The 26,734-nt window shown below is 37.1% G+C and overlaps 3 protein-coding genes across 3 annotated transcripts; all 3 read left to right on the forward strand.

The window, feature by feature from the left end:
• Positions 1-1,801: 1,801 nt before the first annotated feature.
• Positions 1,802-7,162, forward strand: pdcd5 (programmed cell death 5). The gene is made up of 6 exons (XM_038306751.1): positions 1,802-2,035; positions 3,672-3,712; positions 6,612-6,673; positions 6,760-6,851; positions 6,924-6,995; positions 7,075-7,162. Exons 1-6 carry the CDS (start codon positions 1,970-1,972, stop codon positions 7,120-7,122), a joined length of 381 nt encoding a protein of 126 aa, XP_038162679.1. The 5' UTR covers positions 1,802-1,969; the 3' UTR covers positions 7,123-7,162.
• A 2,316-nt stretch (positions 7,163-9,478) lies between these two features.
• mvda (mevalonate (diphospho) decarboxylase a) lies at positions 9,479-18,058 on the forward strand. The gene is made up of 10 exons (XM_038306694.1): positions 9,479-9,680; positions 9,858-9,928; positions 10,553-10,667; positions 10,767-10,916; positions 11,020-11,219; positions 15,117-15,191; positions 15,290-15,508; positions 15,887-16,002; positions 17,743-17,851; positions 17,950-18,058. Exons 1-10 carry the CDS (start codon positions 9,605-9,607, stop codon positions 18,028-18,030), a joined length of 1,212 nt encoding a protein of 403 aa, XP_038162622.1. The 5' UTR covers positions 9,479-9,604; the 3' UTR covers positions 18,031-18,058.
• A 3,454-nt stretch (positions 18,059-21,512) lies between these two features.
• LOC119797562 (cytochrome b-245 light chain) lies at positions 21,513-25,946 on the forward strand. Its single transcript, XM_038306679.1, has 6 exons — positions 21,513-21,668; positions 21,878-21,947; positions 24,365-24,439; positions 24,548-24,631; positions 24,840-24,921; positions 25,258-25,946. The coding sequence occupies exons 1-6, from the start codon at positions 21,611-21,613 to the stop codon at positions 25,447-25,449; spliced, it is 561 nt and encodes a 186-aa protein (XP_038162607.1). The 5' UTR covers positions 21,513-21,610; the 3' UTR covers positions 25,450-25,946.
• The last annotated feature ends 788 nt before the right edge of the window (positions 25,947-26,734 follow it).

Raw genomic sequence — 26,734 nt, forward strand, 5'->3', positions numbered from 1 at the left:
AACAAAAACAAATATGTTTTTTTCATTACTGTCAGAATGTGTAATTTTTTTAAGATTTCAAAAGATTAAGATTTCAAGATATCAAAAATGTATAAAAAGGATCATTTATTGTGTGAAAGCTCTAATGCTTGTGTGAAATTTGAAAGCATAATTTTTTTGAGATTCACACACTGTAACCGTCACTGTAACCGTCTGATAAATACAACATACATCATTTCCTGGGTTTTTTACAAGACAAATATAAGTAATAAAAATATTAACTTGTATGGGCATAATTTAGAAAGGGTAAATGAGTCTGTTTTTGGAAAATCTGATTTGATTCTGGGCTGTTATGGCTATTGCATATGAATAAAGGTGTAGACAGATGCAAGATGGTAATTAACATGATGAGATGTCTAGGAGGGCATGTTTGGGGAGCAAAAATCAATCTATGTAGCACTGATTAGATCGGTGATTGATTATTGTGGTGTATAGATTGGCAGCTAAAAGTAATCTAAAAAAAGTTTGACATTATTCAGGCTCAAGCTTTGTGGATCTCTCAAGGTAGAAGTGGTTGAAATGCCTTTGAAATGGAGAAGATATTAATAACTGCTTTTTTAAGCACATTTGCAGGGATAGAGTGAAAGTTTCCCTGTGAAAAAGCTTTTCCATCCTTGTCAAGAGCGAGTCTTAAAACACTTTTCTAGTTTTCTGTGGATGGTAGAAAGGGCTGTAAAAGAACATGTCTAACTGAATTAGAACTAAGTCTGTTGTCTGTTATAATTCCATGTTTTTTTTCACAAAGTAAAGGTTGACTTAAATCTGCTGAAATGGAAGACGTATAAAAGTAAAGATGTTAATAACTACTGTATATTTTCGGGAGTCTTATTTTATGATGCAATATATACAGATGCATCTAAAATGATAAAGGGCAAAGCAGGAATTTATTTTGTTATAAATGATTTAGGAATTTTATAGAACAAAAGAGTCATAATAATAATGATAATAATTAATCTGTTTTAAATGGAGAATTATTGGCTTTACCTATTAAACTCGAGAGAGCACAATAATTCAGAGAAAGCTTTAATAATTTCAGATTCTAGAGGTGCATTATATGGTATCCAAAATAACAAATCAGATTCAAGACAATCTTTTAGAAATCAACCAAACTTTATATAGACTGTTCAGTTCTAGGAAAGCTTTTTTTTGTATGGGTTCCATCTCATATATGAGTAGAGGGAAATTAGCTAGTAGATATGTTTACAAAGAAGGGAGCTTGTGAAACAGCTATAGATTTCCATGTCAAATAAGTAAATCAGAGGGAAATGTATTATCAAAGAAAAAAAAACAACTTTGGGAAAAGGTGATTTTATTGGAACTTACAGAGGAAAGTAGGGAAATATATATCTTCGAAATTAAAAAAAGAATTGAAAGGAAGAAGATATTATGTCCCATTTGAGACTTGGGCACACAGGACTGAACAGAGAATTAGAAACTGTAGAGCCTGTAATTCCTATTGTATTAAGTATAAAAACCAGAAGCGATGATTTACTGTAAAGCTAAATGTTTAGAACAAAAAATGCAATTCTTAATCAAAGAAATATTAGCAGGGAATGGACCAGACTTTGTTATTAAGGCCTTTTTTACAGAGGTGTCAAGTAACAAAGTACAAATACTTCGTTACTGTACTTAAGTACACTTTTTAGGTATCTATACTTTACTCCATTACTGATTTTACTGACTGGTCCCAGACTCAATTTCGGAAGGTGGCGGTAATGCGCCTCAAAAGCTGTTTGCCAACTGCCAATAAAATACACGAGGAAGAAGTTCCATCGCTCTCCCCTGAGTGCGGGATCATTGTTCTCTGCGTTCGATTATCGTGTCCTGGTTGTGTTGGAAAGGCCTAGACTCTTCTTGCTTGGAGTGTTCATTTCGGATACAGTATCTTATCCTGTTTTATATTTGAAGGTTTACTCTGCTTTAAGCAGCAATGGCAGACGAAGAATTGGAGGCGATAAGGCGGCAGAGAATGGCGGAGCTGCAGGCGAAGCAGGCGGTAAGGGCTGAGCAGGAGCTGGAAACGTGTTGAAGGCCTCCTTATTAGGAGATGCTGGACTTAGTCAGTTCACTGCTAACAATGTGGTTGTAGTAAACGCTGAAAATGCATTGAAGTTGTCTACAGAATTATATAAAATACAATGTGTAGTTCAGTCAAGCTGCATGGCTTCCCCTCCGTTAGCATAAACGTTAGTGCTAGCTTGGTGTGATTGTTTGAGCTCAAACCCACCCCCTGAAACCTGAAACTGACACAAAAATATTAACGATTTATATAAATAGCCCATTTTCTGTGTTTGGGCTGATACGCTACTAGCTTATTTATTTATAGTATCAGGTCTCGGTAGATATTTAGTTACAACAAGCAAGACGTTTCTGTCAAATCAGTCAAACCCACGTTAATTGTATTTTGACAACCCGTGGAAAAATCCTGGGGCAGACTGGACTGGGGAGATCTCTCATTTAAACCTCCTGAAATTCTCAATTGTATGCGCTAGTTGATTTAAAAAAAAAGAAAAGATTTTTATGTCCCAGCAATGCAGAACTACAGCCCTGCACTGGAAATTCATAGTGATTTATCTACTGCTTTTTCCTTCTAGTAGAACAGACAAAGGTTTGTTGGAAATATGCTTCATGAAATACAGAGAGCAGCTCCTTTTTTTTTCTTGTTGCCCATCTAGATAAATTGTGGAGAATATGACTTTATATATTATTAATATTTTTTAGTGCTGTTTCATTTTGGGCTCCAACTTAACCTGGAGGTAGCTTTGGGGGGAAAAAAAAGCTTTTTACATTTATTATCAATTTTCTCCACGTCTAATCTAGCAAAGAAATTAGAATTATTAAAATGGTTTGTTTTATGTTTTTCTTAAGCATTTTTTGAAATGATTAAAAACAGTTGTTAAAAATAAGTCAAAAAACAAATGGTGAAAACACAAGCGTGGATTAAGTGTGGAACTCCCAGCAGAGTCACCAAAAAAAGTCCACATAAAGTCTTTGAAAGGTGCAAGAGGAGGTTTAATCCAAAGAGGAATTAATTTTCAGCTATGCTGGGAAACAGCTGGGTTAGAATTTATTAGCAGCATCAGTGGCCAGTACTACCTGTAGATGGTGCCATGTCTATGAGGCTCAAATAGGACTATAAGCACCCTAGTAGGACAGATGCTTGGAGTAGATTACACAATTTAATCGTAACAGGACTCTTTTTCTTTCTTTGTATAGGCATAAAATGTGACTATGCATGTATCCTTTTTAAGGAGGCATGCTTTCATCTATCAAAAAGAAGGCCAAGATGATGATTTCTTGTGTTCATTATTTTAACTAGGCATATTTTAAATCAAAATTTGTATAAATTGTAGTATTAAACAAAATCTGGTTCCTTGGTAATTGACATTAGCGAGTCAGACCTTAGAAGGAATCCATAGACAAGTATGGTCAATGAAACCTTGATTCCTACATCTCAGTGATAAATACAGTAAGATAGATCTAAGTTAGAGGGCAGTTTCAGTGCCACATGGTATTTATAATTCGTTATTTTATTCATTATATTAATAATGGAATCAAACATATTGGCTGTGTGTTGTGTAATCTTAGTGCAGAATCTGTACAATAAACCTGACTATGTTGTTTGTTTTTAGGATGCTCCAAACAATCAGCAGGGTGAGGAAGCTAAGCAGAGGTAAGATCCCTTAAATATAGAAAGGCCTGAAGTGAAGACGATTAAATCCTCTTTCATTAAGTTGTTCAACTGATTACACATGGATTGATCCATCGGCTGGACAATATTTGGATCAATGTTAACATTTTGTTTTTTTTTAGTTCTATTGCCACTATGTTAATGCATTTGCCTATTCATTAGTGCAAATCAGGTGCAGCACATGCATTGCTGCTCCCTGCATTTGTTCTCCATTGTTTTAATATGTTAGTATTTTTTACTTTTTATTAAGACGTCAAATATTTATTACCACCTAATTTTTATCATGATGAAATATCTGCTGCATAAATGGTCCAAAAAAATGACAGCACATATCAGGGATTGGTTAGACTAATGATAGAATAAACGGTATCAGCATCTGCTTTAAAAAGAACCAAATCTAACCCTTCTTCACATAAGAGACAGTCAAGGGTAAGGTTTGATTGCTGATTAAGGCAGTCGGCATAAAAATAACTAAAACAATAGATTTCAACTTCTATAACAAGAAGCTGCTTTAAAACGGGATGGGAGAAGTTTAGCAGTTTTTGCAAGTTTGATATTTCTTATAGTTTCCATGATAATGCAGCATTTCATAACATCAGTTTACTAAGTCATGTAAGTCAGTCACATTGATTTTACTTACTGTTCTTAAGACAGGGTTTCCGTGGGTCATTAAAAGTCATTCAATTGTTATTTTATTAAATTAATGTTTAAGATAGAAGATAAAGATGGCGAAGGATTTTGCCATTTTATTTATATATTTATATATATATATATTAGGGGTCGTACAGTTCACAAAATCCACGGTTCGGTTCGATTCACGGTTTCTGGTCACGGTTTTCGGTTCGGTTCGATACATGTTGATTGTTACACCAAAATCCCATAAAAATTTATGGAATTAATGAAAAAATCCCCCAAAAAATAATGGATTGTAATTATTTTAAATTATCCGCGGAAACCCTGGATCATTTCCGTATGTTTTGCTGCTTTGAATTTAATCATCTGGCGCATGCTCTCTACCATCTCCGAGGGACTCAGAGGGGAGCGGACAAAGCCACAGTGGGGGCTGTAGGCTTTGCTTTGAGCAGCCGGTCTGAAGCGCAGCGGGGCAGAGCGGGGGTTGCTGACGGAGTATGAGGGATTTCGGGGTTAGCATGACATGTTGGTCATGTTGCTGTTAGCGTAAACAAAACGTGTTGCACAATGCTCGCACACTGTTGCACTTTTATCCACAACTTTCTTTCCGCCGTCATCGTAGGTAACTCTAAATGCAAAGTGGTCCCATACAGCAGACCTATAAAGTGCTGCTGGCGCGTCTTCCAACTCCTGTTCTTTCCCACTCGCCATTCCGAGACAATTCTCCACAACAACTGCTTTTTTTCCCTGCTACACCTGGCTAAGCTGCTTCGCTTCTTCTTCTTGTTTACTACTGGTAGTTGGCTTTGGTCGCCACCTTCTGCTTTGCCTATGAGAAAAGGGAGCAGCGCATGAACCGGACGAAACACACGCGAACCGAGACAGTCGAACCGAACGGTACACATATATATATATATATATATATATATATATATATATATATATAGATAGATAGATAGATAGATAGATAGATAGATTGGGGATGGGACGATTTATGAAAACCGTCCGAGCCGTACGGTTCGACTGTCTCGGTTCGATTCGCTTGTGTTTCGTTCGGTTCATGCGCTGCTCTTTTTTCTCATAGGCGAATTGTTTACACTCCAGAGCAGAAGGTGGCGGTACTGCGACCAAAGCCAACCACCAGTAGTAAACAAGAAGAAGAAGAAGCGAAGCAGCTTAGCAGGGAAAAAATCAGTTGTTGTGGAGAATTTTGTCGGAATGGGGAGTGGGAAAGAACAGGAGTTGGAAGACGCGCCAGCAGCACTTTATAGGTCTGCTGTATGGGAGCGCTTTGCATTTAGAGTGACCTATGATGACGGCGGAAAGAAAGTTGTGGATAAAATGCAACAGTGTGCGAGCATTGTGCAACACGTTTTATGCTAACAGCAACATGACCAACATGTCATGCTAACCTCGAAATCCCTCATACTCCGTCAGCAACCCCCGCTGCGCTCCAGACCGGCTGCTCAAAGCAAAGCATGCAGCCTCCACTGTGGCTCCCGTCCGCTCCCCTCTGAGTTCCTTGGAGATGGTAGAGAGCATGCGCGAGATGATTAAATTCAAAGCAGCAAAACATACGGAAATGATCCAGGGTTTCCGTGGATCATTTAAAATAATTACAATCCATAATTTTTGGGGGGATTTTTTCATAAATTTTGATGGGATTTCGGGGTAACAATCAACATATATCGAACCGAAAACCGTGACCATGAAACCGTGAATTGAACCGAACCGTGGATTTTGTGAACCGTTCCACCCCTAATATAGATAGATATATAGATGGCATTAAACGTTTTTCTGAGAGCTTTAAGAGAAATAAAAAGCATTAAACTAGAGTTACTTATTCCTGTATAAACCCTGTAAGAGCTACACGGGTGTTGGGCATAAAATTAGTATTGTTTATTATAGCTTTATTATACTTTGGGTTTGCAGGATGCAGATCTGTTCATATGAAATGGTCAATTATCTGCTTATTCTTACCAAATTTTAACAAGGGTCAAAAGCAAATCTTGATCTGAACATCCCTTATTCCACAATTTCAAAGTGTGTAAAAATCCTGTGAATATTCATGCAAGTAAATCTCTTAAAAACATGTATGTTGTCATTCTGAACATTGGATACCTGTCATTGAAGTTCTCAGCAGATCTTATGATTTATCTATAACTAAATGGAATTATTTTATTGTTTTGTCTTTTACCTGGGTTTCCTCTTAAACTGATACTGTGACGATGCTCTTTTTTTAATTCAGAGAAACGGAGATGAGGAACTCAATATTAGCTCAAGTACTGGATCAGTCTGCTCGAGCACGATGTGAGTGGGTGTTTACAGTCGTGTCTTTCTCCTAAAAGCATGAACTCATAAATATATAAACTTACATCTAATTTATTATTTTTCAGTAAGCAATCTTGCATTGGTGAAGCCTGAGAAGGCCAACGCAGTCGAGAACTATCTTATTCAGATGGCACGATTTGGAAAGCTGGGAGGAAAGGTGAAATGACATCAAACGGTTCATTCTGTCAGCTCCGCTGAGGAGTAACAAGCAACTTTCCTCTTTAAACAGATTTCTGAGTCTGGATTAATTGAGATCCTAGAAAAAATCAGCCAGCAAACGGAGAAAAAGACAACGGTTACAGTAAGACCCTGTATAATGTCTTGCATGATTGAATGGTTTTATGTCCCACTTATTTTTGTGCTTTGTGTCTGGCTGGCAGTTCAACAGACGGAGGGTGATGGACTCGGACGACGAGGATGATTACTGAGTTTTGACTGAAGCCCTGGAATCCGACAAAAAAAAAAAAAGATCGAGGAAGTGATCTGCATTGCCAGGACTCTGCAAAGATCTCTGAACTGTGTATTTATATCAAATACACACGTTTCCTTTCCTTGGAATGGATACATTAAACAGAAGAACAAGGACAATAGGTTAATATTTTTCTGTGTTGAGGGTGGTTTCAGAAAAGTACAGAGTGTTAACGAAGGCTCTTTTGTAATCTCTTCTCACTCAAGTTGCTACAAATTTGTACAGCTTGTGATGTGCCCATGATAGCTGAAAGCACTCTGACTCCTCTTCACAAAAATTTCTTTATGATTAATTCATCTGAACTGTTCTGTAATCTTATTTACTCAAATCTAACATCCTGGTAGCTTTGATCATTGCTCTTACATAGTTTTCTTGTTGCAGACTCGTATTGCTAAAGTTTTCATTAAAATAATAAAAAACAAAGCCTTAATTTTTGCTATTCTCTTCCATCATACCAATGTTTTATTTATCAACTTGTGCAAATGAAGCAGTTTCCTTTAGTTACATACATAAGGTTTTCAGGTTTGAATATAATCATCCAAACAAAGATTACTATTGTTTCAAAGTACTGTTAGAGAAAAACCGTAAAAATGTCACTGCCAGGATACAGGTCATTCAGTCTTAAGACTTTCATTCATATGCAATTGTCGATTAAAGTTTTGTACATAATCTAATCAAAATGTTACAGTAATTATATTTTTTAAACATATTAGGGACTCATGTATTTTTAGTGTTTCGTTTTTATTTTAAAGAGCTATTGACTAATGAAAATTCCCATTTCTTCAGGGGAAAAAAATTGACATGAGACCAGTCAAATCCTTGAAAAGATTGCTGACTGGACAGTTTTCCAGTAGTCTGTTACTCATCCACATTGAGGATGCTTCACTATAAGTTATTATTGAAGTTTTATATTGTTTAGATGCCTTTAAATGGAAAAATTGAGTAGGAGGAAAAAAATTCCGACGCCCTCAAACTTACAGGTCTGAGGGTGGACTGTGGCCCCATGCGGAGACTTGGCCTCCTATCTTCTTGGTGTTCAGATATTCCAAAACCAGAGAAACAACAAACTGGGCTACTGCTCAGTCACCCATAGTCTCTTTTCAAGTGAAAGGGAGTTTTGTAACACCTTTAGAAGCAGTGGTTGGAGCGTCTGCTGATGTGATTCATTATTTCTGGAAAGGGCTGCGCAATATAACAAGATTACAATATCAGTTTGTTTAATAATCACATGCAGAAGACTGGGGCTACTGAGTGGCTCAGTGTGTAGCACTTGCAGCAAGAAGGTTCTGGGTTCGATTCCCGGCCTGGGGTCTTTCTGCATGGAGTTTGCATGTTCTCCCTGAGCATGCGTGGGTTGTCTACGGGTACTCCGGCTTCCTCCCACAGTCCGAAATCATGACTGCAGGGCGCTTCTCTAAAGTCCCCTTAGGTGTGAGTGTGTGAATGGTTGTTTGTCCTGTCTGTCTCTGTGTTGCCCTGCAATTGACTGGCAACCTGTCCAGGGTGTTCCCCGCCTCTCGCATTGACAGCTGGAGATAGGCACCAGCACCCCTCGTGACTCCGCTTGTGACTAAGCTTGTTAGAAAATGGATGGGTGGCAGAGGACTGTTTGGAGTGTATTAGTTGTTGGCTTATATCTCCAAAGTATTATAACCTTGCATTATACATGCTAATGCAGATGCTCGGACTGGACATGGATCACATTGCCCCAAATGGTAAGGTCACATTGTAGGAAGCATGATCAAGTCATTGCAGTAATGTCCATGATCATACAGATAAGAAATCTTACACTGATTCTTGCTTCTCACTGCTTACAAACTTTTAGAGGTGTATTTAAATTTACAAACTCTTACAAATTAGATTATTCAGTACAAGGAATAACTTTTCAGTCCATGACGTTTCTTTTAAATACATATATATATAATGTCAAATGTTCAGTCTTAGAAACAATTTTGGAGTCCATTTTTCGTGTGTCATATTAGATTTTAGATAAATAAGCCCTTCAAATATGTCAACCTGTGTGTGTATTATGGAGGACCTCCTTAAAATATATTTTGCATTTTCTCATAAATCTAGACCCTAATATTAATTCATTCTAATGTCTTAATTCAATGGTATGCACCTATTTGTAGCTGTTTTCAGAACTTCATTTGCTACATTAAAAACTCTTTATAGGCGCGTGTCCTTGCCCCACTTCTGCGCGACCGTGGTCAGATGGTCTCTGATTGGCCACTTGGACTATTACGTCAAGCATGTGTGAGCTGATTGGTGAATGGTAAAACCACATGTTTATAATCAGCCAATCATAAGAGCTTGCTAGGAAAACGACACAGTGTGGTTGAATTAGCTTTACAGATAATGCTGAACACTTAAACTCTTCCTTCAGAGTGGCTGAATTGATGCTATTTTCTAATTGCTAAAACGGGTTTACAGACAGAGCGATGCATGAAGACAACATGGACACACCGTGTATGGTTACCTGCACGGCTCCTATGAATATAGCTGTTATTAAATACTGTAAGTACACGTTAAATGTAACTATAACTGAGTGGTTATAGTAGCGACTGACTGCTAAAGCTTCTCACCTTTATGTTATCTGGTTTAAAATTGCTCTATTCGCTGTTAATTAACAAATTAATTGACATTTTAAACGCTTTTTTGTCGGTTTAATGAATGAAACGCTTCATATTCCAGGGGGCAAGAGGGACGAAGATTTAATTTTACCCATCAATTCATCTTTAAGCGTCACTCTGCATCAAGACCAGGTAGGTGAAAAATATCAGTTAAGCTTTATTCACAGCTAATGCATGACAAACATTAGTTCCTCCTACTCTGTTAGTCAGTAAAGTATTGTTTTTGCAGTAACATGCTCGTGTTTTAATTAGTCCGAGGTTCTATAATGCAATTCTTTATTTGTCCTGTTGAAATGACAGGAAATCCAGTCCAATTCAGTAAGATTGTTACCCCTCCCCGACCTGTTTCTGTACAATGCTTGGAAGACTAATACACCTGACTGTCTGTAAAACTCGGGGGCCCAGAAAATATGTATATCTTTCAGTGGATTTCTTGTTCATAAAGCCTGCTACTAAAGTTAGCTTTAATATAAATCATAATTGAAAATTAAAATTTCACAATAACATTAGCATAATGGAATGATCATAATATGTCAAAGTTTACCAACTCTGGTCATAATTTATTTTTTGTAATGGTGTTAAAAAGTGGAACACTGTTTTTTCCTGTGCCATTTTATAGTTTTTTATTTTTATTTTAACCTTTTATTGTAACCAGGGGTGACTAATTTATCTATATATTTTAAAGTTTGAGCAGAGCTATGATGGTGTAAAGCAAAAATAGATGTATAAATCTTTCCTGTATTGTTTTCTGTTAAGTTAAAAACAACAACGACAGTTGCAATCAGCAGATCCTTTAAGGAGGACAGATTGTGGCTCAATGGCAAAGAAGAGGACATTTCTCATCCAAGACTTCAGTCCTGCCTGAGAGAGAGTGAGTCCTCTCTGCTGGGGTTTGCACTTTAAAATCGTTTAGAGTACAGAAATATTAAGCTTCTAAATTGGATGCACTTATTTCTTTTCTTCTACTTAGTCAGAAGATTAGCAAGGAAGAGACGCAGTGAAAGAAACCCTCGTTCGACTGATTCCGTGGGACTGTCTCATAAAGTCCACATTTGCTCTGTTAACAACTTCCCCACTGCTGCTGGACTGGCCTCTTCAGCAGCTGGCTATGCATGTCTGGGTGAGCCTTTGTATTTCTTGTAATCCACTGTTATAGTTCCCAAAAAATAGAAACTGTTTCATTGTAACATATTTATATTGTTGTTTACATCTTCTTTTTGCAGTTTATACACTAGCCCAGGCATTTGGTGTGGAAGGAGAGCTGTCAGGGATCGCCCGTCAAGGCTCAGGCAGTGCCTGCAGAAGCATGTATGGTGGGTTTGTCCAATGGATCCTGGGAAGCAAGGAGGATGGGAAGGACAGCGTTGCTCAGCAGGTGGAGCCAGAGAGCCACTGGCCGGAACTCTGGGTTCTTGTTCTAGTGGTGGGTCAGATTTATACATTTCTCTGCAAATGATTGTTGCCATGTATGTATCCACATGTAAAAAGCATTTAGTACAGCACCCTGATTATTTGGTTCATGCTAATTAAAATAATTAAAATATATATAAATAGTAATAGAAAATCCCTTTATTGTCCAACAATGGGGAAACTTTAGTGTTACAGCAGCAACAGTTTGTGGCAAAAGTGGTCAAACAAATGTGGACCTTAAAGAGTGCATAAACACAACAGAATAAGTTATGTTTATACACTTTTTTCAAGTAAAAAACAAAACCAAAAAAAAGTATAATACTGTGCTATACAGTATTTTTACAATAATTATAATATAAATACTGTGCATCTGGAGAATAAATAATCAATATATAAACATTCATAACCTTTTTTTCTCACAGTGGACATATAGTCAGACTTTATATATTTTTTCTGTTTTTAAGTTTGTTAGGAATACCATACTAAGTTTTTTTTAAAGCACTTTCAACACCCAACAGGACCAAAGTGCTATACACAATCTTAAAATGCAAATAATCAATCATACAAACAATACATTAAGTGGTGTATAAAAGAAGTAATAAAAAAAAACAATAATAAAAGAAACGCAGTAAGACAAAGTCAACATCTCAGATTGTGTTAAAAGCCAAGGAAAATGAATCGGTCTTAAGAAGAGGCTTAAAACAGGAAAGAGAAGAGGCCTGTCTAATGGTCAAGGGAAGGTCATTCCACAGCTTAGAGCAGGGGTGGGCAATTCCAGTTCCTGGGGGCCGGTATCCTGCATCTTTTAGATGTGCCTTTGTTTCAACACACCTAAATCAAGTAATCAGATAATTGGGAGGACTCTGCAGGAACCGACTGCATACTGAGGAGGTAACTCAGCTATTTGATTCAGGTGTGTTGGACCAAGGATGGATCTAAAAGTTGCAGGATACCGGACCCCAGGAACTGGAATTGCCCGCCCCTGGCTTAGAGGCTGCAACAGAAAACACATGGTCCCCTCTGAGCTTGCATTTTGTCTTTGGCACCCTCAGTAACAACTGATCTAAGGCGGCCCCTGTCGCACCCTGACCATTTAGCCAGCATATGGCTGACGTCCCAGAATCTCCTAAAACATTTTTTTTTCCATTTTGGGCGTACGCATAGCATATTCATAATGAGTCCAGAACTTCTGTCCAGGACAGCCTAACTTATGCATAACGCATGGCAGCGTAATGCCCATGAAATGTCACAAGCCAGTCTCCTGAGGGGGGCAGCAATGCGTCCAGAGGCAGCCCGGCCTGCATAAAAAGATCTCTTTGATTGCGGTATTAACCTAGCTGCTGTTTACCACCTACCACAAAAAAGAAGAAGAAAGAAAAAGAACGAAAGAAGGATTCCAGTCGCAGCAGATTCAGCGTCATGTCTGCTAGAAAGATTGTTGGCAGTGGGCATGAACTTAGGGAGGATCCATCACACTCACCTTCTCACTCAACCTATGATGGGGGTTCAGTCTGCAAGGGTTCAGAACGTTTCCTCCTGTGAACCCCCTTTCATACCAAAATGCTGCCAATACGCATTAAAAACTTGTCCAGTGGTCGTCTGGAACATGTTAAATATGTTGATATGCGTTGGAAATAAGTTCTTGAAAAGTTACGCATAAGTTGTGCACACGTTACTCATAGGTTACACACCACGACTTATGAGTAACTTAACTAAACATAGGTCAATAATCAGATAACTTGCCTGTAACGTATGACCCATGAATGAGCATATGCTGTTATACCTTCGCAATGTACTTTCCATATGTCGACGTTTGCCGGCATTTTTCAGCGTGCTCATAACTTATACAAAGCGTACCCATAAATTATCCAACGTATGCCAGTGTTTTTGCCAGATTATTCGTACATTAGGCATACACTGGCTAAATCGTCAAGGTGTGACACGGGAGCGAGAGGTTAGCAGCTCAGACAGGAAGGGTGGGGCAAGACTATTAAGAGCTTTAAAAGCAAATAAAAGGATTTAAAAATCAATCTTATAATGTGCTGGCAGCCAATGTAATGCTGTTCATTACATTGGCTGCCATTGTACAGCTGGAGTAGATTCAAAACAGGGCCTGAAACTTGTGTACGCCACTTTCCATGCAAATGCGGTGATATATAAATAACAAAATTTATGTGAAAATGTGTAATACCTCATATTAGTTCTGACCCAAAAATTAAGATCATTATGGAGCTTGGGGGAAACTGGTTACACAGATGGTGAGGTTGAGAATTCTAGCCATATAGCACTGTAATTCCTTTCTGACATTTAATTTAACTTATTTTTAAACTTAAATCATAGATTGACTTTATCAGGTCTGAAACCAGCATGTTATATATGCTGGCAGCACTGAGCTATAACTATACAAAGCGATTTGTCAAAAATGATAAATAATAAAAGAATCAAAAGTGACCTTAAACTCTGGATTAACATTCTCACGCTCACAGTCCTCTCCCCGATGATCAGCATTCTGAGTCATACCACAGATTAACGCATAAATGCGACAAGGTGTGAGCAGAGATGTTAAACGTACTCCCATTTTTTACTTAAGGTACCCATACCTGTCTGTTTGGGTATGTGTTTTTTTTTTGTACAGTACACTGGTAAAGTAGACATTGAACTTCCTTTACTTAACTAAAAGTATAAAATAAGTCATTAAGTTCAAAAGCTAAATTAAGTTTTTTTGCCTTGAACAAACCTTTAAAAACTTTATTCTTACAAAAAAAAAACATTCTTTGCACAGAAAATTTCTCTTTTGCTCACTGTGTTGGTAGGGAGAACAGAAAAAATACAGTTTTCGTTCTAAAATAACACTTTTAGATGGGACGATATAGATTGAACTGAACAGAAATAATGCACGAGAGGTTTAATAATTTTAGAGTTTTGGTTTTCACAGCATTAAGGTTGCAAATAGCATTAAACTTGAAATGGATCATGAATCATAATGTCAACATTTCAATGTAAAATCTAATACAGAGGGACTGGATGCGTCTTTTATCTAAAAAATCTGATGCATCATCTGCAATTTTCCAGCCTCCTGTCTTCGTCTGTGTTGCTATCAGTGTTTTTCCATAAGCAGACTGTGCTAAACTGCACAGATTGTTTTTGCTCTCTTGATTTTCTCCCTCTGTTATATTGCAGGTGTCATGTCGATGTCAATATGTGCAGAAGTAACGAGCTAATTGAGAGAAATTGAGGAGTAGAAAATTATAAATATGTGTTCAAATGTAGTGAGTAAAGGCAAAAAAATCCATTAAAAAAATAAATAATCCAGTAAAATACAGATGGCAAAAAAAAAACTATGCGTGTATATAACTATTAGTATGCATGTATTCCCGTAGTGTTTTTACCTGCTTGTGTTGGCCAGAACAGATGAACATCTGGGAATCATACCAAAGGTTGAACAACATTTTGGAAACCCACAGTTGAAACATGTTTATGACCTAAAATAGATCATGAAGTTTGGGTCCATTGAACTCAAATTTAAAAATTTACCAATCAGAAGCTTAAAAAGTCATCAAATCATCTCGACTTTTCTAAATTGGTCAAGGACATAGTAAGTTCCTTGGGTTTTCAACGTTTTTTTCATAAAAAAAAAAAAAAAAATGAAACGTAACTTTTCGGGGGCTTAAGCTGGTGTAAACTTTCTAATTGATGAAGTTTCAGCTCATATCATTGCATGTTTCTCACCATATTCTGGCGTTATATCTCTCATTTAACCAATAGCAATATTTCGTAATATTATAACCAAACTAAAACATGAATTATAGACAGGTTTCAATTCAGAAAGTGAAAAAAAAAAAAGTTTTGAGTCTTGGCAAGAGTATGTATTGAACATGTATGTATTGAACCCTCTGTTTTCTTTTCTTAGGCCAGTGCTGAGCGCAAGCCTATAGGAAGCACCTCTGGAATGCAGACCAGCGTACAAACAAGTTTACTGTTAAAGGTAAATTATGTGTTTTTATGAGTCCTACATTTTATTCTGAACCCGTCTAGTTGAAAGATGGGGATGAGAGCGTGTATGCTTTGTGTGTTTGTGCATAGCACCGAGCAGAGGCTATCGTTCCACATCGAATGGTAGACATGATCGAGGCTGTGCGAAGAAAGGACTTTCCTGCTTTCGCAGAGCTAACCATGAAGGAAAGCAACCAGCTTCATGCCACCTGCCTTGACACACACCCACCTATCTTCTACCTCAACAGTGTCTCCCAGCATATCATCCACTTGGTGCATCGTTATAACAAATACTACGGGGAGACAAGGGTGAGGAAATGAACAGCTCCTAAAGACGAAATGTCATTGTAATTATTTTATCATTGTAGTTATTTATTTGGATTAAAATGATAACATTTTTGTGTTCTGGAAACAAAAGATGGATTAATATACAGTAGGATTACAATAATTATAGCTCAATGAATGGTAAAAAAGAAAAGGTAAAATCAGGTCAGAAAACACAAATCCTCATTAGCTTTGTGTCTTTTTTATTATCTCCATTTCTTCTAACACCAGTTTGCCTAATTTTTTCTGCTGAACTTCTCAAGTTGTGTAATGAAGATGTGAAACCTCCAAGGTTGTTTTTAAAATGAGGAACCTGAAAGTGCATCTCCTGAGCTGCTCGTCGCTCTGTTTGCTCTCTTGTAGGTGGCCTACAGCTTCGATGCTGGTCCCAATGCTGTGATCTTTGCTTTGCAGCAGTTTGTTCCAGAGTTTGTCCAGTTGGTTCAACACTTCTTTCCCCCAGACAGAAATGGAGAAGAGTATGTGGCGTTTTTTTTTTTTTGTTTGGCGGGGTTTATGAGTAACAATTCATTTTTATTTTAGTTTACTTTTCCTACATTTGAGAAGAACTGATCATGTTAGAAAGATCCTGTTTTGTGGTAAAGTGGGATATATTCGGATGTCCCAGCAGCAAACTGAAAGGCAAATGAAAGCATCCAGAATCACAATAGAGATAAAATATAAAAACAAAACAAAGACTCAAATTTACACCTTAAGGAAAAAAATAATAATTTCTAAAAATGTCATACTACAATTAAAAGTAAATGTGCAAAATGTGTGTGTTTGTTTAGAACTACAGCAGACTATTTAGTACCCCTTAATGTTCAGTGTACTTTTACTTTTCATTGGACATTATAAAGTACCAATTTATCTACAATTGGCTTTTAATGTAAGTCTGATTTCATGGAACTCTTTATTGGTCAGACAGAAAGAAAGAGAAAGGGAGCACTCTTCCAGGTTTTGATGCAATTTTACATAAACTCCCAGTGATCCTCCTAACACTCATGTCCCTCCATCATCATCTTAAGTGTCTCCTCAACTTATTTTGCATATTAAATTAATAATGCTTTCAGACAGTACAGATTGTACATTCCCTGCAGCTGACCATCTCTTTGTTTTTTTATCCTAATAGATAAAATTTTTATTAAAAAAAACAATTTTGCCTCTGCCTGTGCCATAGACATCTAAAATGAGCATATCATTTAGGCTCATTTTGATTGTTCCTGTCAACCTACTTTGCAAGAACGAGCCACTAGTGCCGCAAAAAAAATGCACAAAATGCTTCTCTTTGCTCTTTTTTTAAACAAGATATTTGTCACTATTCTAGCTAAAACACATATGACACATATGAGGTCAAATGAAAGGAAACCTGTTGGGATGTGTTCAGTAGAGTTTTTACAGTCCTAATCAATGGGCAGCAGATAAACTTTAGTGTAACAACATTTTGGTGCCTGTTATTTCTAAGGGCTGTGCGTATCAATTTTATTTGGTTTCCTGCTCATATAAAACAAGCACAAATCTCACAGCAGCTGCACTGAATTCCAACAGCTTAAGCTTCTCTTTCAAGTAGAGATTTATAGACTATTATGTAGTGAGACGAACCCATAAGCCAAATGTTAATCTGATTGTAAGAAGATCTCAGGCCTCATGACCTTACACCTTAATTTTTAGTCTCCAGAAGCTTTGATAGCTTTTAGGATCCTTGATATCAATCTGGTGAACTTCTGATTATAAATTTGAAACATAGACAAGTGATAAACATGAAAACAAGTATGACTTTTACAGATCACTTTCTCATGTACAAGCACCTAATTAGATTTTCTGAGATCCCAGGGCTCTATTAAAAGCACAAAGGGCTTTGGAGTATAACTCAATCATATTCACCTGAGTAATTTTCATAAAATGTGTTGGGAATTTCCCTCTTGCCTAATCGTGCGGGACTTTCAGACAAGGGCTTAAGTCTGGAGGAACAGAAGGACAGGTGCACAAATCTAGATTTATCAACTATATGCAAGGTTAGCTATATGGACTTAAAAAAAAAAAAAAAGCAGCCGGATTATATCCCCCCAAAAAAATAAATATATATAATATAAATTTAAAAAACAATACACACCTGATGCTACCTTTCATAAAAAGTTTTAAACTGTTGTTTACCTAGTAGGTGTGCTTGCTGTTTGTTTCCTGGAATAATGTCTCTAAGTGTTGCTCCTTATCTTCAGTTTTATTAAAGGTCTTCCAGTCAAGTCTGCTGCTCTTACTGTGGAGCTGAAACAGAGTATCGGCTTAGAGCCTTTACCAAAGGGAGTGAACTACATCATCAGCACAAAGGTGAAAATTAATTCAACGTTTAAATAACAAACATACAAACAAAGGATGCGTCTCTTTTTTTTATTATTTAAGATGTGATTTTTCCTGATAACTTTCAGGCTGGACCAGGCCCTCTTGTTGTCGAGGATCCTTCTCAGCACCTCCTTTCAGCAGAAGGTCTACCAAAGAAAATGGTCTGAGCAGCTTCTACTGTGAAGAAATGTCCTCAAAGGGTCTTACTCACCAAATCCAACATTAGCAACATGAAGAATTTTATTTCTAATTTTGTCAATTATTGTTTCTAATTGTTTTCTGATTGCTCAAATGTACCTGTATAGATTTTATTGTATCTATTGGAACCTTCACAGTTACATTAAAAAACAATAAAAAATCTGATGACTGTTTTGCATTTATTTTTCGTTGCTGTTCATTTTTATGTGTAGATGCATCCATGTTTTAACTCTCCTTTTCTCCTTGGACAAATTTTAAATATAATATATCTTAATTGTTGATGCTTCTGAACAGTTATTATCAAGTTCTGTGTTTTCAGAATCATTTTCTTTAAGTTTTTTTTTATTTTTCATACAAATCAATACATACAAATCTTCCATTGGCCCATAATGTACATTTTTACTTGGCTTTTTATGTTCCCGGTGTTGAGAATCCCTGTAAGACTTAATGTTTCATTGTTTGCAGGGTGAAGCGTTTCTATTTTCTACTAATTGCAGATCTGTACATTTAAAATTTGAATAAACATTTGTTTAATTTATACCCTTAAATTGTAACTTAATGTAAATTTCAGAATATTAATATTTGTATAATAAGGATTGAAATTAATGCATTTATAATGAGAAATATGTTAAGCTTTATATTTAGCATAGTTTTCTCTGAAAAGATGACAATCGCATCAGTGAATGGCATTTTTTTTTTTTTTATGTCAAGTTCTTTTTCAATTTAGGTCCATCAAATTTACTGGTTTAAATTAAATAAAATATATTTTTTCTCAAGATAATGGTATCTGGTCTATCATTTATATCATTATTACTACTCCTGGAAAACGTTTTTTTTTTATAATTACTCGGCAAATTGGGGAGAACTCAGGGGCGGAGCTAGATGGGTGGCCATGGCCACCCTTAGCTAATTATTGGCCACCCCTACTATTTTTCCCCTTTAAAGGGATAGTTCGGTATTTTTGACATGAATCTGTATGGCATCCCGATCACCAGCGGCATGCAATCACACTGACTTACCCCTGGCAGCGTCCTGTGAGCAGAGTTATCGTCCAGTTTTGGTCAAGCCGAAAGTAGTCCTGCAGGTTTTTAGGTACAGCGAAATAAAACGTTTCTCTTCCCAAAACATTATGTGTCCAAAAGAGTGATATTTTCGCATCCCAAAAACATTGTAGTGGAAAAAGTCACACGTCGTTATCAATTGGTCCTATTTTCTCTCTGTTCGTATCAGTGCGCGCCGTCATTCAGACAGCGAGCCCAACAACAGCCATGTCTCCTTCCGCGGCGGAGGGAGATAACTCTGCTCACAGGACGCTGCCAGGGGTAAGTCAGTGTGATTGCATGCCGCTGGTGATCGGGATGCCATACAGATTCATGTCAAAAATACCGAACTATCCCTTTAATACAGACAGTGGCAGCAGTAATACTCTCAAGTGGAATATTCAAAACATTTACATTTTTCATATATGAACAATTACATGACAACAAAAATAATGTGGTTAATTATGCACTTCAATATACTAACATTAAAGATGATAATTCATGCTCTTTTCGTAACTAGATTTTGTGTTTTATGGGGTAAGGAGAAAATGATGTCTCATCTAGGAGTCTTCAGTGAAATCATAGATAAATAACTATTTAAATAAAAACTTAATATATGTAGATATTAGTACTTGTAAATATCGATTTTTATGCAGAATAATTGTTGATAAATGTAGGTAAGTAATGACAAAGGAAGAGATGTTTGCCCCAGAACTCAAAACTGAAAGAATTGTATCCACTATACCTTTTATCTAGAAAGCACCAATGTTTAAATATATGCATCTGTTTGTTAGCAAAGGCTGTAGGAAAGTATAGTTTGTCTTTATTTAGAAAACATGGCTGTTGTGCTCGCTAATTTTCCTGTCGCAATAGTGTAGATTGACCCTGACCTTCTGGCGCCTATCCACTTTCGGCCACCCCTCAGTGTACATTGGTTATTGCCTGCAATGGCGTAACAACACAGCAATAGGCCTGTAAGCAACATTATCTGGGTGGGCCCCATATGAAGTACAACACCCCCACCCCCTTATCCGCCCCCCCGTACACACATTGTACTCAACAGTTATGGTTAGAATCTATGCTCTTGATTACCCATAATTCCAAGTCGTAAAAAATAAAAAACTCAAATACATTGTTCTTTTAAGATCTTTATTGCGGTTTGAAACATATGAGTGTATTTTTTACCAACCGTCTAATAAACTATACACAGTTAATAACATAGTAATTAAAAGTACCACTGTCTGCTTTGCTATTAGTAACGTGTTTAAATGGCTCACCATCATTTTGAAATCTGGCATGTGTTGGGGTATAAATAAGCTCCGGTCAGTCAACCCAGTATCAGGTGGGTTTAAAAGGAATTTATTTTGCACCATTCCATTTGCAAAGAGATGTCCTAGTCCTCAATTGCGTAGGGGGCCAACCAGGTGTCAGTGACGGGGCCCCTAAGAGGTTGGGGGCCCTAAGCAACTGCAGTCTCTGCTTACCGATAGTTACGCCATTGATTGCCTGGCCACCCTTATAAAAATTTTCTGGCTATGCCTCTGGGAGAACTACTGCAAAGAAAATAATCCAGTATCCTACAGGCAGATGCGGTTCTAGAGCTGGACCAACGGGGGCCAGTGCCCCTGTAGATCATCTCCTGGTCCCTGTTATGGCCCCTGTACTGAAGACATAATAATCAAAGAAATTCTAATGATGATATGCGCTGGAACAGACATGGTTACCGATAGGTCCTTCAGATCTATTTCCTTTTTTTTTACTTTACAAATTCTGTTTTACTAATTATTCAAAAACAATAAGGTGATAGCTTCAGTGGTATTGAGATAGCATTCCAGTTTTCATCTGCTTAATGATTTTTTTCAAAACAAATTGCTCAAATTTTTACAGCTGAATTTATGCGTTTTTCTTAAGTTATAATTTAGATCTTATAGAAAACGGTAATTTTGAATTGAGAAAGCTTCCTGGAGAGGTGGCGAAACGTCTTCAAATCTTGAAAACCAAGTCCAGTGGATATTTTTTGAATTTTTTTTGAATTTTTACGCAACGTAAATTAAGTCAAAAAAACATGTTACATTCCTAAATTATGAATGTATATTGACCTAATAAGACAAAATTTTAATTAAACCAATTGAATAGAAATTTCACATCATGCGGCTATCTTAATATATTTGAATCCCTTGCCCTGTTTTTTTTTTTTTATTTCATGCTTTTCAGTGGCCCCCATGAAAACACGCTGGCCCCCTCCTTGACGCCTTGGTAGGTTTGTTGTTGAACCGCCACTGCCTACAGGTAAATAAATGTTAGCAGGGATAAACCCGCAGTTAATGTGGCGGTCATTTCCTGCTCGGTAGGTTGCAGTAACCCCTCCTCTCTAATGGTGAGGCAACTTTTCGGAAATGACGCCCTGCCTCCTGGCCTTAAATCGCTGCGCTTCTCATCTGGTAAATCCAATCTCTTCCTTCCTTGCCTCCGTCCCGCTGCACCTCTAGAAGCCGCTCAGGTTGTCACGATGGGGAAGATCGAGTGGGCGATGTGGGCCAATGAACAGGCTCTGGCTTCGGGGCTCAGTGAGTATCTATTTGCTTTAAATAAAGTAAACATTTAATTTAAAATCACAGGGGAGGAAAAGTCATTAAACTTTTTCAGAGTCTGTTCTGGAATGTCTCTTACAGTAAAATGCCTCCACATAATTACAATAGAAGTGAACAGATGCTATATTTTTGCAGTGACAGAAGGATCATTGTTTTATTTTTACCTTCCTGTTTCCTTCTTTCAGTTCTTCTTACAGGAGGAATAGTGGGTGTGGCTGGTCAGTTCAGAGGCTGGCAGTTTGCTGCTTATGCTGTGTATCCTTTACACCTGATCTCACAGTCAGATGAAGAGAAAATAACATGTTTTTAGTTTGGGAGTTAAATTTCTAATCATTTAAATGCTATTAAACAAAAAATATGACTCATCGCTGTCTGGTTAATTATATTTTTTTATTTAAATTTAACCCTATACCACAATGGCAGCTGCAGTGCAGCAAGGATAGGATTATTTTTCAATTAATTTAATGGAACAGTAATTTTTATGATGTTTGATGATCTGTTTAATTGAAGTTTATGTACCTGTTGCTCTGTTTATATTTATTTTTGGTTAATTTTGCGCTTTTACTTAAATTTTTTTACCAGATGTTAGAAAACGTCAACATGGATGTGATGAACCATGAAGTTATCTTATTTATAGCAAATGAAACCACACCATATGGTGGAAATATTTCCCCCCATAAACTGATGTTTTCTGATAAGTCAGATGATAAATGGAGAAGCTCAGATAGATAGATACAGGTGCTGGTCATAAAATTAGAATATCATGAAAAAGTAGATTGATTTCAGTAATTCCATTTAAAAAGTGAAACTTGTATATTATATTCATACATTACATACAAACTCATATATTTCAGATGTTTATTTTGTTTAATTTTGATGATTACAAATGACAACAAATGAAAATCTCAAATTCATCATATCAGAAAATTAGAATATTACTGAAGACCAATAAAAACAAAGGATTTATAGAAATGTTGGCCAACTGAAAAGTATGAACATGAAAAGTATGAGCATGTACAGCACTCAGTATTTAGTTGGGCCTCCTTTGGCCTGTATTACTGCAGCAATGCGGCGTGGCATGGAGTCGATCAGTCTGTGGCACTGCTCAGGTGTTATGATAGCCCAGGTTGCTCTAATAGTGGCTTTTAGCTCTTCTGAATTGTTGGGTCTGGTGTATTGCATCTTCTTCTTCACAATACCCCATAGATTTTCTATGGGGTTAAGGTCAGGAGAGTTTGCTGGCCAATTAAGAACAGGGATACCATGGTCCTTCAACCAGGTACTGGTAGCTTTGGCACTGTGTGCAGGTGCCAAGTCCTGTTGGAAAATGAAATCTGCATCTCCAAAAAGTTGGTCAGCTGCAGGAAGCATGAAGTGCTCTAAAACTTCCTGGTATGTGGCTGCGTTGACCCTGGACCTCAGAAAACACAATGGACCAACACCAGCAGATGACATGGCACCCCAAACCATCACTGACTGTGGAAACTTTACACTGGACTTCAAGCAACGTGGATGAAGTGCCTCTCTTCTTTTCCTCCAGACTCTGGGACCTTGATTTCCAAAGGAAATGCAAAATTTACTTTCATCAGAGAACATGACTTTGGACCACTCACCAGCAGTCCAGTCCTGTTTCTCTTTAGCCCAGGCAAGACGCTTCTGACGCTGTCTGTGGTTCAAGAGTGGCTTGACACAAGGAATGCGACAGCAGAAACCCATGTCTTTCATACGTCTGTGTGTGGTGGTTCTTGAAGCACTCACTCCAGCTGCAGTCCACTCTTTGTGAATCTCCCCCACATTTTTGAATGGGTTTTGTTTCACAATCCTCTCCAGGGTGCGGTTATCTCTCTTGCTTGTACACTTTTTTCGACCACATCTTTTCCTTCCCTTCGCCTCTCTATTAATGTGCTTGGACACTGAGCTCTGTGAACAGCCAGCCTCTTTAGCGATGACCTTTTGTGTCTTGCCCTCCTTGTGCAAGGTGTCGATGGTCGTCTTTTGGACAACTGTCAAGTCAGCAGTCTTCCCCATGATTGTGTAGCCTATAGAACTAGACTGAAAGACCATTTAAAGGCTTTTGCAGGTGGTTTGAGTTAATTAGCTGATTAGAGTGTGGCACCAGGGGCCATCAATTTTGAACCTTTTCACAATATTCTAATTTTCTGATATGATGAATTTGAGATTTTCATTTGTTGTCATTTGTAATCATCAAAATTAAACAAAATAAACATCTGAAATATATGAGTTTGTATGTAATGTATGAATATAATATGCAAGTTTCACTTTTTAAATGGAATTACTGAAATCAATCTACTTTTTCATGATATTCTAATTTTATGACCAGCACCTGTAGATAGATAGATAGATAGATAGATAGATAGATAGATAGATAGATAGATAGATAATTTATTTAGTTGCTTACTGAACCACATATAAACACTTTACAAGGGCTAAAACTTGTGTGCAGTAATAAAAAGAATTGTATGATAAAAATATGTGTGGGATTAACTTCTAAGAGTGAACAGAATATATGAACCATGAATATATAAACCATGATATGTTCAAGATCCTGAGTTGATGTCCTGTTGTAAGTTATTTTAAAGTTCAGTCATTTGTTTAGTCGATCATGAGGTAAAATTGAACTGATTGCAGTATCAGCCTTGACAGAAAACCAGCGCTGCTGGTGTGTTCGTGTGTCTGCTTGAGTATCCAAGAGGCAAGAGGGCCAAGGGAACAAGTGTGGAAAGAACGTAAGCAGTGCTGCTTATTACCTTCCCTATTACCTTCACTGGCAATGCTGTCATGTTATGTGTTGATCATATTATATGTTTTATTTCCGCTGTCTCTCTGTCTTTTAGCGGCCAGTATTGCTTCACAGTATGTGTAAAAGCCTTTGGCCCGCTGACGAGGAACTACTATGTCAGAGCGTTTTTACATGCAGCGTGAGTTTACTTGGCCTTTACGTATAAAGTGACTCTACTTAGAGGATTTGTGCTATACAATACACCTGGACTGGTTGGATCAGCTTGCTCAGTTTTGCAAAACAACATTCTTCTTTACACTTTATACCCCTACAACAAAAGACTTATCATAACATTGCCTTTTGTCTTGTTTTTTTTTTTGTTGTTTGTTTTTTTTTTACCTTCTCAGTATCTGTGTTCCTGGAGGTTTTATGCTTGCAACGGTCCTTGGATGCGTCTGCCTCGGCATCGCCAGCCTCATCTACCTTGCAGTAAGTTGATTGCTTTATTAGCAGGTTTAAAATAATGCACTTTAAGAAAGGAAGTACAGAAACAAGAAAACTGTAACAAGGAAGTAATTGTTTCACAGCCCTTCCACTGTTGAGAAATGGCCTCAGAGTTATGAAACCAGACAGGTTATTGGTGTTGCTAAACTGTTCCATAGCTCTAAAAAGTAAAACTTAAAACGGAGAGTGTAGCATATGCAGTTATTTCATAGATCCGTACTCAATTATACATAAACAAACAACCAGCGGACCGTTTTTATTGTTTTAAGTAACTGGACAGGTGCTCAGCAGCCATTTCACTGACTATGTCTCGTTTTCCAGGCAGCTATTCGAGGTGAGCACTGGGAGCCCATTCTTCCACGGAAGGAAGTACGAAAGCCTGTTGGAGAGAGCATCAAAAATCCTCCACAGAATCCTCCGCCGAGACCTCCTCCAGAGATGCGAAGGAAACAAGCAAAGGATCTGGAATCAGCAGCCTATGATAACCCCATCTCTGTTACTGCAGATGAGTAACCAGTCCAGGGCTTCGTCCCTATTGGTCCTCTTCAAATAAATTATACATTCACTGCAAAAGTTCTCTGGATCGAAGAAGAAAAAGGTTTTTTGAAGTTTGCTAATGCCACAAAGTAATATATAAATAGGCTATTTACGATGAGATAGAAAATAGTATCCTTTACATCTGAGGATACGGATATTATGATTTGTGAGGAAATTAAAAAATATTTCTTTAACTTTTAAGGAGCCAAAATGCTGCAGAGGGAAAGTGTAACTCTTTAGTTGCAGGACTGTAACCAAGAACAACTACTGTCACTTTAAAGTGTTGTTTGGTGGCGCATACCGGTCTAATGAAGAAACAGTCACAGCCTACAGCTGCTTTCTGTTGAAGTTATTTTAGTTTGTTACCATGAATATATTTGGAAAAAGATAAACTGTGTTCTTAAACTGTAATTATTATGTTTCTTTTTGAAGTCCTTGCATTATAGATGTTTACAGTTTTACGGTACTGTTTATCCCTTTAGACAAAAACTGGATAAAATTGAAGCCCTCCTGCTGATATTAGCTCATTTATTACGCATTTTTTGTCATTGGTTATAGTTTTATTATGTGTAAATAAACTTTTTGCTTGTTTAATTACTAGTTGTCGATCCCTTTTTTTGTTCTTCCTTGAAATATATATCTTTTTTGAAATGACATTTGCAACTTCCTCCTTTCGCAACAAATGACTGTTAGTGTCACTGAATTTCCTTTTTTGTGAAAATGACTTTTTTTACATTTCTTTTATGATTCTTTGTTTTCAGGGAAGCAACATATCTAGTTAGAGAGTGGCTTGTAAGCCAAGTTTTCAACAATGATATCATTTCATAAATCATGTTTTTTTTTTCTGTTGTTTCCTGTTAGCGGTCAAATCTTATCTCTGAAGGAGATACAAGCTATTTAGAAACCTCAACCTGAACTGGTGGTTCCTTATTTAAGTCAATCTGGTCATTTGTAGTTTATCTAAAAAATGTCTCCTAGTGTTTTTTTTTTTTATTTTTTTTTTTTTTGTAATTTCCTTAATGTGAAAAAAAAATTTAACAGGTAAACTTGGTCAGATTTATAGCATAGAGGTAGTTCATTTCTGGAGTTAAATTTCCCAAAGAGTTCTTGGAGTGTCTGCTTTATGCCTGCAAACACAATGCTGGTAAAAGCTCTGAATCACCCTGGTGAAAATTTAACAGAAGAAAGTGTTGTGATGTTTATTACTTTTTCTACTGGATGAATTAATCCAGGTGCGCTGACCTCAGTAACCATGGCCTGA

This window comes from Cyprinodon tularosa, unplaced genomic scaffold, assembly GCF_016077235.1.
Source record: "Cyprinodon tularosa strain WSP-4 unplaced genomic scaffold, ASM1607723v1 ctg59, whole genome shotgun sequence".
In the NCBI taxonomy this organism is placed as follows: Eukaryota; Metazoa; Chordata; class Actinopteri; order Cyprinodontiformes; family Cyprinodontidae; genus Cyprinodon; species Cyprinodon tularosa.